The following is a 13410-nucleotide window of genomic DNA, read 5'->3' as shown; positions in this document are numbered from 1 at the left end:
GACGCCATTCTGCTATGGCGTGTACGGAGCTGAGAATTCGAGTGTGATGCCCAAAGTATCAAGATATGTATCTAGGCCAGTGTTCTTGAATTCAGTGCCATTTTCACTTCTGATGTGCTTTATCTTGGCGCCATAGTTGTTCATTGCTCGATTGGCGAAGCATCTGAAGACATCCTGCACTTCAGTCTTGTAAAGGATTATATGCACCCAAGTATATCTTGAATAATCATCAACAATGACAAAGCCATAGAGACAAGCAGTAGTAGTAAGAGTTGAGTAATGAGTGGGACCGAAAAGATCCATGTGTAGTAGTTCGAAGGGTTGAGTCGTTGTCATGATTGTCTTCGAGGGATGCTTGGCCCTCGTCATCTTTCCTGCTTCACAGGCACCGCATAAGTGATCCTTCTTGAACTTGACGACCTCGATGCCTATGACATGCTTCTTCCTTGCAAGGGTGTGGAGGTTCCTCATGCCAGCTTGCCCTAGCCTTCGATGCCAGAGCCAGCATTCAGAAGCTTTTGCTAGAAGACATACTGCAAGTTGTGGTCCTGCTGAGAAATCTACAACATACAAATCATCTTTTTGATACCCTTCAAACACTAGAGACTTGTCAGATTCCATTAGTACAAGGCAACGATATTTTCCAAACATCCCAATCATGTTTAAATCACAAAGCATTGAGACAGACATTAAGTTGAAACCAAGGGATTCAACAAGCATGACTTTATCCATGTGTTGATCCTTTGAGATTGCAACTCTACCTAGACCCAATACCTTGCTTTTACCAGTTTCAGCAAATGTGATGTGACTTTTATCTGATGGACGTAAAGTTGAGTCCATGAGAAGGCTTCACTTGCTAGTCATGTGATTTGTACACCCACTATCAATAATCCATTCTGAAGCAGCTGGTGTCGTACCCTACAATGCAGTTAGGGGGATAGGCTTCACGAAGAGAATTGTGAAGCAAAAACATTTGACGAACCAGTGGATTATCAAAGCTTAGATCGAGATTAGGACTGATAGGGCAAGTTGCAAGCGATTCAGAAACAAAGTACATAGTAAGACCATTCGGGCATTTGATCTTGCGCCCTACAAGATGTTTAAGGTCCCCAGGAATAGTGTCAGACGATTTTGGTTTTTGGCTGGAGACCTTTCCCTGCAAAAGAGAGTTAAGCTTTCTTAGCCACCCACATCTTCAGGGGTGGCTTCGAAGCAATAAGTCTAAGTGCAGCAGCTGAGAACTTTGGCTTTGGAGCCCTAGCAAAAAGTCTTGAAGGTTGACAATAGTATTCATAAGAATAAGCAGAATAGTTCTTGGTCTTATGAACATGGCGGTTTGATGAACCACGCTCATATTCATAGGCCTGAGTATGGCTTCCCTGCAAAACATTTGCGTTAGTGTGACTCAGGTGAGTCTTCTGTCTGTATGAAGCCTTTGGACCGTATGAAGCCTATGGTCTGGGGTTTGTCTTCTTCACCTGTGGTGTCATGATGACATTCACAGGAAGATTTTCCAAACACCTTTTCGGCACCCAGATCTTCTTCATAGGCGGTCCATTCCTGCAGTTAGTACCAATGTACCTGGCAAACACATTCACAGGAAGATTTTCCAAACACCTTTTCGCGAAGTGACTCGTTTTCCTTTTGAAGATTTTCATGAGCCGCTCTCAATTTCTCGAGTTCTTCATGAGTTGTTGAGAGTGTTTCATGACGACTTTCAAGTTCCTCATACTTAATTTGAAGATTTTTTATGTCTTCAATTAAGGACTGAGATCGAGTCATTTCAGCGTCCAACATGTCATCGCTTTTGTCTAAGAGTTTTTGAATATGTTCCATAGCTTTATGTTGTTTAGTGACAAGGGAAGCAAGTTTTGCATAGCTGGGTCCAAATTCATCACCAGATTCATCATCACTGGATTCAGATAGATAGCATTCAATTACCTTAGTATCATTTGCCATAAGGCATGATGCAGAAGATGATGATTCTAGTTCGAATGTCATCGCTTTGAGTGACTCCTTAAAGTCCTCGAACCGAGGATCATGACGTTTTCGATGACCCTCATAGACCTCAGAGAGACGGTCCCAGATGAGCTTTGCATGATCGAGATGCATGAAATTCCTAAACTGATTTTGAGATAGACAGGAGCAGATGACGTCCTTCACCGTGAGGTTCACAAGAGTGTACTTGCGAATGTCATCAGCTTCCGCCATCTTGCACAGATCGGTCAGACCAATCTCAGTGACGGTCCACAGCTCACGGTTTGTTGCCATGAGGCGCTTCTTCATCATGGCCTTCCACTTGGGATACTCGTGACCGTCAAAGATGGGGCATGACACAATCTTCATACCTATGGTCGACATAACTAAACTCCAGGCGGTTAAACCAAAATCACACAGAACAAGGGAATACCTTGCTCTGATACCAATTGAAAGTGTGTTATATCGACTAGAGGGGGGTGAATAGGCGATTTTTATGAAAGTCTTCAAAACATATAAGTTTCGAAGACAAATGATAGAAATGAGCCTATTTCCATGCAGCGGAAGGTAGACTACACTAGACAGACAATAGTCAAGCATTCAATGAAGTGAAACTACAATGACTAATAGTAGCTAGGCAGTAAGGATCAGGTACACAGTGAAGACAAATAGATAAAGCAAATAGGCACTGACTTTACAAGAGCCAACTGTAAATAAAGAGATGAGAAGGATAGAACCAGTGTGCGTGACGAAGACAAAGGTTTGGTAGACCAGTTCCAACTATTGTGACAGTTGTACGTCTGGTTAGGGCGGATAGGTATTTAAACCTGAGGACACTTAGTCCCGGACACTTAGTCCTGAGCACGCAGCTCAGAACACTTAGTCCTCACCGTATTCCCCTTGAGCTAAGGTCAACAGACCTCGCCCAATCACTCTGGTAAGTCTTCAAGGTAGACTTCCAAACCTTCACAGACTTTGTTCACCGGCGATCCACAATGACTCTTGGATGCTCAGAACGCGATGCCTAACCGGCTGGAGGATTCACAGTCCTCAAGTGTAATAAGTCTTCAGATCACACAGACAAGAAGACTTAAGTGATGCCTAACACTCTTTGGCTCTGGGTGGTTAGGGCTTTATCCTCTCAAGGAATTCTCTCTCAAAGGCTTCGAGGTGGGTTGCTCTCAAACGACAAAATTCGTACTTTAACTCTGAGCAGCCAACCGTTTATGGTTGTAGGGGGTGGGCTATTTATAGCCACTAGGCAACCCGACCTGATTTGTCCGAAATGACCCTGGGTCACTAAGGAACTGACACGTGTTCCAACGGTCAGATTTCAAACACACACGGCAACTTTACTTGGGCTACAAGCAAAGCTGACTTGTCCAACTCTGAACAAGATTCGCTCTCATAGTCTTCACTCGAAGACATAGGATTTCGTTTAAGCATCACTTCAGTCATTCTGACTGGTTTTCTTGGACCCCACTTAACAGTACGGTGGTTCCTATGACTCAACAAAGAAGAAAAAGAACTACGAAAGATCTAAGTCTTCGCGTTTCATAGTCTTCATGCGATGTCTTCTCTTGTCATAGTCTTCAAGGTGAATGTCTTCACATACCACCTTTGACTTCAATGTCTTCATACATTTTTAGGGGTCATCTCTGGTAGGAAAACCGAATCAATGAGGGACTTCTACCTGTGTTATCCTGCAATTCTCACAAACACATTAGTCCCTCAACTAGTTTTATCGTCAATACTCCAAAACCAACTAGGGGTGGCACTAGATGCACTTACAATGCCGCCACCAGATGGGGACATATGCATGCCATCTATGCTTCACGATGTCCTGACGTTTAAATGGTTGCATGGCGCTGTAAGTATGAGTTTGGTTTTAACAAATCTCTCATTCGTACTTCACAAGTTGATAGAATTTTTTTGTTTATGTATGCAGATCATCAATGCATATTGTAAACACCTACAACACCATGATTTTTCTGATCGTTACATATCAACAACGTGGTTCCCCAAATTTATGTTGAGTAGGGCAAGGGGAGAGACCAAGTCAGTAAATGATTTAGACTCAGAACATGTTACAAAGAAAACAAAAGTCATCGCAAGAGTAATGGATGAGTATTTCAGACGGGACAAGGTATTGCTTTCATATTTATTTGTTTTTATTAGACATTATTAGTTAATTGCACTAACATCATTTGGTTACTATGTAGGCGTATTTTCCTATGCACGTTAATGATAATCATTGGATAACCATAGTGATGCACACCGTCAAGGAGGAGTTTCAAGTTCTTGACTCAAATTCTAAAGGCGCAATTAGCCAAAGAATTCGCAATATGATTGCCACCCTGGTACGCTATAATTTTCACAGTCGCATTCAGAAAAATATTGAGTCATACATTAAATTCTGGTTTGTTAATTTGTTTCAGAGAGCTGAAATTTCTAAGGATATTATGGAGGCCAACTCAACTCTTGAATCAAAAAAATAATTCAGATGTCTCATTGTGGCCAATTAATGAGTATAAAATGCCAAGACAAAACGATGGGTAAGTTAAATGAGTACAAGGAAGTGCATGCTATATCCTAAGCTGATCACACATGTTTATTGCAGAGTGTCTTGTGGACTTTTTGTGATGTGGTGCATAAAATACTGGGACGGAGATCGCTGGACATATGAATTTGACCAGGAAGAGATTAATGAGTCAAGGCCACATATTGTCGCGGAAATTATTTTTTCAGAGGTGAACAAATTAGAGAAGGTCAAGATGAAAATTGTTAAAATCATGGAGAAGGAATAGGTATTAGCATTAGTAGGGTTTTAGTCCCGAAGAAGGTTTCCCTATCGTTGTTGGATACTTTGAACGATTGTAATGCGACATGGCATTGGGATAGATTTCGACAATTTTTCACGTTTTATTTATCGCTTTCGTGTGAGACTAAACATTTAAATGCGTGTGGGCAAGTAATATTTTTGCTGTCCTAAAATGTATCAGTTTGTGGCTGCGATGTTATATGTATTGTTGTTGTTTCTACTCGCGGCGGTCATTTATTTATTAGAAAATATCCCCGCCGTCCTGAGTTGGCGCGATGTGGACAAAACCTGTACAATTTCCCACGTCGATTGTGCTGGCAGCAGCGGCCCTGGATCCGACGAATATTCCAGCCCAGCCCGTGCGGTGGCCGACAGACGAGGCAGTGGCGGGCCCGTGCAGTCCAGCTAGTGCGGGCTGGCGCGATTCGCCGTGCGCCACGCGCGGGTCTGCTGGCCTAGCAGCCGACCGACTGACAGCCGCGCGCTCGGTGGCAGAGGTATCGTCCCGCCCCACCCAGCGGGCACATGCAACGATCCTGAGGGGGAATATGGCGATCTGTCGGCCCATAAACGACGCGCGTCGGGCGCGTGGGCCGATCCTCTTCTTGTGCGGATGGGGACGCTAGCGCGTTGTGCCGACTAAGTTTAGTCCCACCTCACTCGCGGAGAGACGCGCCGACCGGTTTATATACCCGCGTCTTCGCCTTCTCACAAGCTCGCTACAGAACACTAATGAATGCCCTGTTGTACGCTATGGCCTCCCCGCTCGCCGGCCGAAAGGCCTCCCAGAAGGCGTTGTAATATACTGTCCGTTCGCGCGCCCGGCCACGGCTGGGCTTTTTTTCAAATATTTTTTTCACATACATTAAATTTAAAAAATGTTAATCAGTTGACAAAGTCATGACAGCAGTAACACACTCATACAAATATATCATATTTCACACATAATAATAGAAATCGCGTGTCTCATAACATCGAACAAGGTGGCATAAAGATTAACTCAAAGTGCCATGTCTCCAATCCTTAAACAAATAAACTGAAAGTGCCAGTGCCTTCCATCGAACAAGGTGGCTTAAAGAATAAACTCAAAGTGTCATGTTTCTTATCCTTAAACAAATAAACTGAAATTGCGAGTGCCTTCAATTGATTATGAATACTTCATCTTTATGCCCGGTTCCTACATAAAAAATTGTAAACAACTCATCAGACAATTGTAAAGAGAGAACCAAAAAAATAATTAAAATAATGTAAAACTTACTTTTTATTCGCAGCGCACGTTTGCCGTCTATGGCCCTCTTTCTTACAAATGCCACAAAGAGGACCTGGTTTTTTCTCAGAAAATGATTTTGGTCTTCCATTTTTTGTAACATTTGGATCTTTCTTTGCCCGCCCTGTCGTGCTCTGTTTAGGGGCGCCCTTCGTGGAAACTTTCACGGGATCACCTATGACATCAACATGTTGTTCCGGCTGACGTGGCTCCTCATGCACATTTCTTCTACTACCAACAACATCATTATCAGGGACTTTTTTCTTCGCTATTATATTCTGCAGACATTGCATCAACTCATCAAAGATGAATGTATCATTTGAAGCAACATGAAAAGCTTCAGCTCCTGTTATACTGAGTTGACTATAGCGAGCACGCTGCTCTGCCCCTGTCCAACCCCAGCCAAACATGTCACTCTTTCGCTGTGCAGGCAGCCCACCTCTCGCAACTTTCGACATTCTCTTAAGGATGCAACACTTAGGTATTTTAGATATTTTCAGATGAACCAACACATACAAAATGTGTTTGCAAGGCAATTCTTTCCGAAGCATTCGTCCACAACTGTAGTCTATCGTAATCTCAGAGTTTTCAGCTCGATAATTCACGCTGAACTGAAATTTGCGGTTATTTCTCCATGTCACGATGAAGGTGTGGCAGTCAACTCCCACTAGCGTCTCAAAAATCTCAAGCTCTCCCATCTTCTTCAGATCTTGTTGAAGAATATAAAAATTGGAATGAGTGAATACTTCGGCAGCATGCTTCTTAATATCCTTATATTCTGTGACTGATGGTGGCAATGACTGATTTGAAACATAGTCATCATGCGCCTCGTTCTCACGTAGTCGAACTATGCAATTCTCATAATGCACAACTAGGTCAACAATAGTCACACCAACGTCCAGGTGAAGGTGAAGACAAGAGTTAAGGCTTTCACTCCTCTGATTACTGTGCATACCCAGAAAAAAACCATCTGACAGATATGATGCTGCCCACAGACTCCTTTTTCTATACATCCTACTCGGCCACTCTTCTATTTTATCAGTCTTCCATTTACGGACGAAAGCGTGCCATCTCGCCTCAAAGTTGGCTGGAGAGGTGGAGTAGTACAAGAGTGCCCTGAACTCATTTAGCGATTTGTAATTAAGGTGCTTCTGCATGTTTTTTTCACATGCCATGAGCAGAGACGGTGCAACACATCAACCAAAACCAACCGAATAGCTCGTATCATTGCAGCGTCTCCATCTGTGATGATTGACCTTGGCTTTTTCTGACAATTGGCCTTCAGGAATGTCTGGAGCAGCCACACGTACGTTGCTTCGGTCTCGTCGGACACAATGGCACAACCAAAAACTGTGGTGCAACGGTGATTATTTACACCAACAAAGGGGATGAACGGCATACCATATCTGTTCATCTTATACGTGCTGTCGAACACAGTCACATCTCCATACAACTGATAGTCTCGCCGCGATTGTGCATCGCACCAGAACATGCTCTTCAAACGGCCCTCCTTATCAAGCACGTACTCAAAGAAAAAGTCTGGATCCTTCTCCTTTCTTCTCCTCATAATCCCGATTGCCGTGTTAGCATCACCCTTCACAATCAACTTCATTTTTTCTCGGCGACATAGGTTGTACACGTCTCGTCTCAGAAACCCACACTTATCATACGAGCCATACCTGCTAATGAAGTTGTCGATGATGATATGCTTTCTAATCCCAGCTCCTTCCATCGCCAAGATCTCAGCTATCTGGTGATCTCCCATCACTTGATGTGACCGCAGAAATGCCACCTCATCTGGTCTAGCTAACAAATGGTTGTGATCATCCATAAAAGCTGCCATGAACCAAACTCCACGTCCTTTGTCCAACTTCACGACTAAATGTGCGCCATACTCGCAACGATTCTCAGGTCTTAGCCTGCGGGTACGGCCCTCCGGGTTTAAAAATTTACTGAGACGTTTTCCTGCCCTCGAGCAAACGTATCACCTATATCGAACAGTGGTTGAAAGTCCTTTTCCTCATTTCACCTTATCTTTTCTGATACTGAATCCATGGTCTTTGGCGTAGTTATTATAGAACATGTAGGCCTCCCATTGTGATGCAAATGTCATACCCATAACCTTCAATTGTGTCTCCAGCGCACGTTGCTGGATTTCAGCTTCCTCAATGTCCATATTAGCTCCATCATCATGCTCATATTCATCATCACCACTCCAACCATCAAAGTTAGCCTACAATATTCCACATAAGCAAGTGTAAGTTGCCATTAACAAGTTTTTATTATTCAATGACATCTTAAATTTTGGACCGAACCTGGCTTATGTTATCCGCGAAAGATTCAACACCATAATTTTCCTTGTTCTGGACGTCAATATCCTCCTGCACATAAAAAAAACATATGCACATGTAAGTACCATATGGTTCTTCATCCGACGAAAAGATTGTACACGACACTTACGTTTTCACTACAAGCACCCTCCTCCTTCTTTTGAAAATCCTCCTCAGGTAAATTATTGTACGACGACCAGGATTCATTGTCGCTGCCATCATCATCATCTTTACTATCATTACCATTCGTACGATCAACACTATCGCTACCATCCCACTCACTCGTGTCCAAAAACAGATCCGTAAATGCAGTTTCTTTATCCATTGAATGATCTCACAACCAACACTGCAATATTATAATAAAAATTGATCTATCAATTTTAAATCAAATTAAATGTACTACGATCATACAGATGACAACTTCTTATCTAACCAGTGTGCACATAATTATTTACAGATACAATTTTTTTTGACAAACTAGACGGCTTACATGGCATGCACGTGCACTTCGGCCGGCCTGGCGTGGCTGCGGACGGCGAGGACGTTCCCGGAGAGGTTGATCACGGAGTTGCGGGCAGCGACGGCGTCCACGTAGGCCACGTCACCGCGACGACCTACACGGAGGCGACATCACGTACGGCGGGCGACTCCAACAACGTCCGCGCCGGCCAGATCCCGGGTGAAGACAGGGAAAATGGTCGGCGATCGGCGGGGAAAGGCGGCGATCGGCCGGACGGGAAGACATTGGAATTGGCAGCGTGATCACGGCTAGATCGACGGGGAAAGGCGGCGATCGGCGGGTAAGGGCGGCGATAGGCGGGGCGGGGCGACGTTGGAACGGGCCGCGTGATCAACGCAGGTCGTGGTTTTTTTTCGCACGATGGGGAGAGGGTAGATGCGAGCCGGCCGTATCGGCTCGAGCCGTGCGCTCGGCTGTACCTGTATGGGCACGCCGCATACGGCGCGGGATACGTTAAGCACCGTATGCCCAAAATGCCTTTATACGTTAAGCGAGGGGGGGGGGTGTACCGAAGCAGACCTCATATTTAAATCCTTACAACCCGTTTACGTCACCTTATTATACTTGCTCTAGTTAGTTCAGAGTTTAAGACTACTCATGGTTGCTCGCCTAGACACGTCTGAAAGGCAAATCCTAGTCGAGAAGTTGCACCGAAACGACACTTTGGGGATCAATCCATTGGCCCTCGGGACTGGACGCAATTATACCTTCACCTCTCGAGCAGACAAACGGACGGCGGCCAACCTCAGACCGTTCATGTTCCAAGAACGCGTGCAGTCAGGCTTGCATACGAAGACAAGGAGACGCGCGGGCGCGGCCGCGGCAGCCTCATTTCTCGAGTCTATTTATACAGATAACATGTGTGTACTCTCGTGATCCATATTTCCAACCTTCTCCTTGCACTTGCTAGTTCGTTTCACTCGCCATGTCGTTCGCTGGCGTATCCTTGATCCGCGACGGCAGACTACGGCCTTCCGGCTCGGCCATCAACGACACCGGCGCCGCTAGCGGGTACCATCTGCTTGTGGTTGAAGGCTACTCATGCATCAAGCATATTCTTAAAGGCAGTCCCATCGAATCTCGCTCTTTCAGGGTTGGAGGGTATCTGTGGTCTCTCAAGTACTACCCTAACGGTTCGCCGTGGGCCTCCCCCGGCGATGTATCTGCTGCCCTTGTCCTTGCTCAGGATGTTGCAAAGCCTGTGAAGGCGCAGTTCAGGTTCAGTTTCATTGATCAGTCCGATAAGCAGGAGTCAATACACACTCGTTCTGGAGGAGGTGCCTTTCGTGACAAATCTCGTGAATATTCGAACACCTTAACGAGCAAGGATGCCTTGGAGAACTCGAAACATCTCAAGGATGATGGTTTCACCCTCCGGTGTGACGTGGTTGTTGTCGTGGAGGACGTCGTCAATGCCAGGGGCACAGGCGCCGCTCCACCGTTCGTTACGGTTCCGCCGCCCGACATGCAGCGGCACTTCACCGATCTCCTGGCCGCCCAGGAAGGCACCGACGTGAAGTTCAAGGTTGGCGGCCAGACAATCGCCGCACATCGGTGCGTCCTTGCAGCCAGATCTAGAGTATTCAAGGCTGAGCTCTTCGGCCCTATGAAGGAGAGCACGGCGACCGCCAGGGCCATACACATAGAGGACACGGAACCTCGAGTTTTCAAGGCAATGCTTGCGTTCATTTATAGTGACTCAGAGCCGGAGCTGGAGAAGGAAGATGGTGAAGATGCGATGTGGCAGTGGCCGCAGCTGCTCATCGCGGTGGATAGGTACAATCTGCAGCGGCTAAAGCTCATGTGTGAATCTAAGATATGCGGGTTCATTGGTGTCAACACCACGACGACCATCCTGGAACTGGCTGAGAACCACCACTGTGACGGCCTGAGGAAGGCGTGCTATAATTTTCTCGGCGCGCCGGGGAACCTGAGGGCTGTCGCGGCCACTGATGGGTTCGACGATCTGATTACGAGCCACCCCTCCGTCATGAAGGAGCTGATCGCCATGCTTGCGCCCTAGTTCATGTCTTCTAGATTTAGTATCATCTATCCATTCGAATTCAAAGGAACGGAAAAAGCAATCGTCTAGATTTCATTATCATTTGGTCTCTGCCGGTTGAAAATGGGTTACTGGACTTGCAACTTCTCTGGTCGTGATTTTTTTTTGTTTTCTCGGTCCTGGGGCAGGGCGAACGGGGCGGCCGCCCCGGGCCCCCAAAAGTCAAGGGGCCCCTCCTAAGTTTTTTTTTTGATAAAAGAGAGCTCTCCTCTTCGATTTCCATTAATAGAAATCACCAAGTCTTACAACTAGCAGAAAATAAAAGCGATGAAACTAAGCTGTCTCCCCCCTGGTCCCTGTCAGCACTGCATTGAGGTAGGAGGAAAGCCATCCCTTGCCCTACCCACAGGTCCTCAAAACAGTGCAGAGCTTCCCAAGAGGGAGACCTAAGGCCTGGGCTCAAATCCGGTCCTAGCACCAACATTAGAGTTTAAAAAGTCTTTAGAACAGTAGCTAAACATCGATAACGGAAACAATCTCAACACACTAGTCTTCTCTGAAGGACAAAGACAAAAAGCAGGAAAAACAATGGGAAGGCTTGAGGCAGTAAAGTTCTTCGCAGCGTCACCGAATCCAGAAGACCCTTGAAGCTTTTCACCCCATGATCCTTCTAGTCGCCAGTCGCCACCCATGAGTTGCTCGAAACACTTCTTCAGCCACCACACCGATCTGCTTTAGTCCAGTCTCCATCATTTTATTTCTCATGGGGTTTTTCTGCAAGAGATTCCAATCATGTAAGTTTTTAAGTAACAAGTTGACAGGCACACAGGGATTATTTACCCTGTTATTATCAAAAATCACACTGTTTCTCAATTTCCAGATAGTCCAACAAATAGCAGAAATACCTATCCAAACTAAACCCCTTTCCTCTTTTCCAAAAGTTTTAGCCCAGCCCCTCATCACCAGATCCAAATCATCTGGTATATCTTTGAGATTGAAAGCACATTTCAAAATAATCCACAGAAGCCTAGCTACCGAACAGGTCAAAACAGATGATTGATGTTTTCTTTTCTTCCACGGAATGGACATTTATCATCTCCTTTCCACCCCCTGCATAACAAGTTATCTTTAGTGAGGATGCTTTTTCTAAGAGCTAACCACATGAACACCTTAACTCTAGGTGGTATTTTAATCTTCCACATATATAAGTGTGGGTATTTGATCCCATTTTCTATCAAATGTCTACAGAAGGATTTCACTGTGTAAATCCCTTTGTTTGTCAGAGTCCACTTCACCTTATCTTTTTCATCTGTTAACACCACCGAATTGGCAGCCTCTTTTATATGTTCCCACAACTCTCTCGAATCCCCCATTAGAGTTCTCCTAAACTGTATATTGTCAATCCCCCCCCTTTAATAATCTCTTTAACTGTTTTCTTTTTATCAAAGCAGATATCATATAATCTAGGGAATTGTTTGCATCAAGGTGCTGAACCAATCCACCAATCTTCCCAGAATCTGGTGCTTTCCCCATTTCTTATGTTAAATTTACATAGAGAGGCAAAATGATCTCTATGTTTTAATAACTCTTTCCAAAATTGAGAGTCTCCATGTCTAGCAATTATATTCCCAATAGCTTTATTTTCTCGGTTTTTTTCAGCATAATATCTTGCCATAGTCCGTCCGTGTTATAAATTTTCCACCACCACTTGCTCAATAGAGCTTTATTCATCAGTGCTAGATTATGAATCCCCAAAAACCCCATGTCTTTAGGTCTGCAAACCTCAGACCATTTAACCAAATGATATTTTTTCTTCTTATCTTCTTCCTGCCACGGCAATCTAGCTCTGAAAAAATCCATGCGTTTTTCAACCCCTACAGGTATTCCATAAAAGGACATCATGAAATAAGGGATGCCTATCAGAGAAGATTGAATTAGTGCGACCCTCCCAGCACTAGCAAGAAGCCTCCCTTGCCAGGTTTCACACTTTTTTTCCATCTTGTTCTTAGTGGGTTTCCAGTGTTTATTTCTGATTCTCCTTTTATCAACTGGTAGCCCTAAATATTTCATAGGTAAAGCCCCCACAGGGCAAGTGAATATCTTACACTAGTAGAAAAGGGGGCAAAGGTTCAGGCTGTGTAAGCCCATTAGTCCCGGTTCAGTCTAGAACCGGGACCAATGGGTGCATTGGACCCGGTTCGTGAGCCCAGGGGGCCGGCCGGGCCACGTGGGCCATTGGTCCCGGTTCGTCTGGACCTTTTGGTCCCGGTTTGTGGGACGAACCGGGACCAATGGTCCTGGCTCCTGGCCCACCAACATTGGCCCTGGTTGGAGGCATGAACCGGGACCAAAGGTCCCCCTTTAGTCTCGGTTCATGGCACCAACTGGGACCAATGGTGGTGCCTATATATACCCCCTCGCGCAAGAGCAGAGCACACTGCTCTATTTTTTCTGGCCGAGGGAGAGAGGGCTTGGTGGTGCTCTAGCTCACCT

The 13410-nt window shown here is 45.2% G+C and overlaps 1 protein-coding gene across 1 annotated transcript; it reads left to right on the top strand.

The window, feature by feature from the left end:
- Positions 1-9840: 9840 nt before the first annotated feature.
- LOC123045173 (BTB/POZ and MATH domain-containing protein 2-like) lies at positions 9841-10938 on the top strand. The gene is made up of 2 exons (XM_044468154.1): positions 9841-10104; positions 10243-10938. Exons 1-2 carry the CDS (start codon positions 9841-9843, stop codon positions 10936-10938), a joined length of 960 nt encoding a protein of 319 aa, XP_044324089.1.
- Positions 10939-13410: the final 2472 nt, after the last annotated feature.

The sequence above is a fragment of the Triticum aestivum genome, chromosome 1A, assembly GCF_018294505.1.
Source record: "Triticum aestivum cultivar Chinese Spring chromosome 1A, IWGSC CS RefSeq v2.1, whole genome shotgun sequence".
Lineage (NCBI taxonomy): Eukaryota > Viridiplantae > Streptophyta > Magnoliopsida > Poales > Poaceae > Triticum > Triticum aestivum.
Note: the sequence above shows the minus strand (reverse complement) of the source record. Positions and strands in the feature narration are given on the sequence as shown.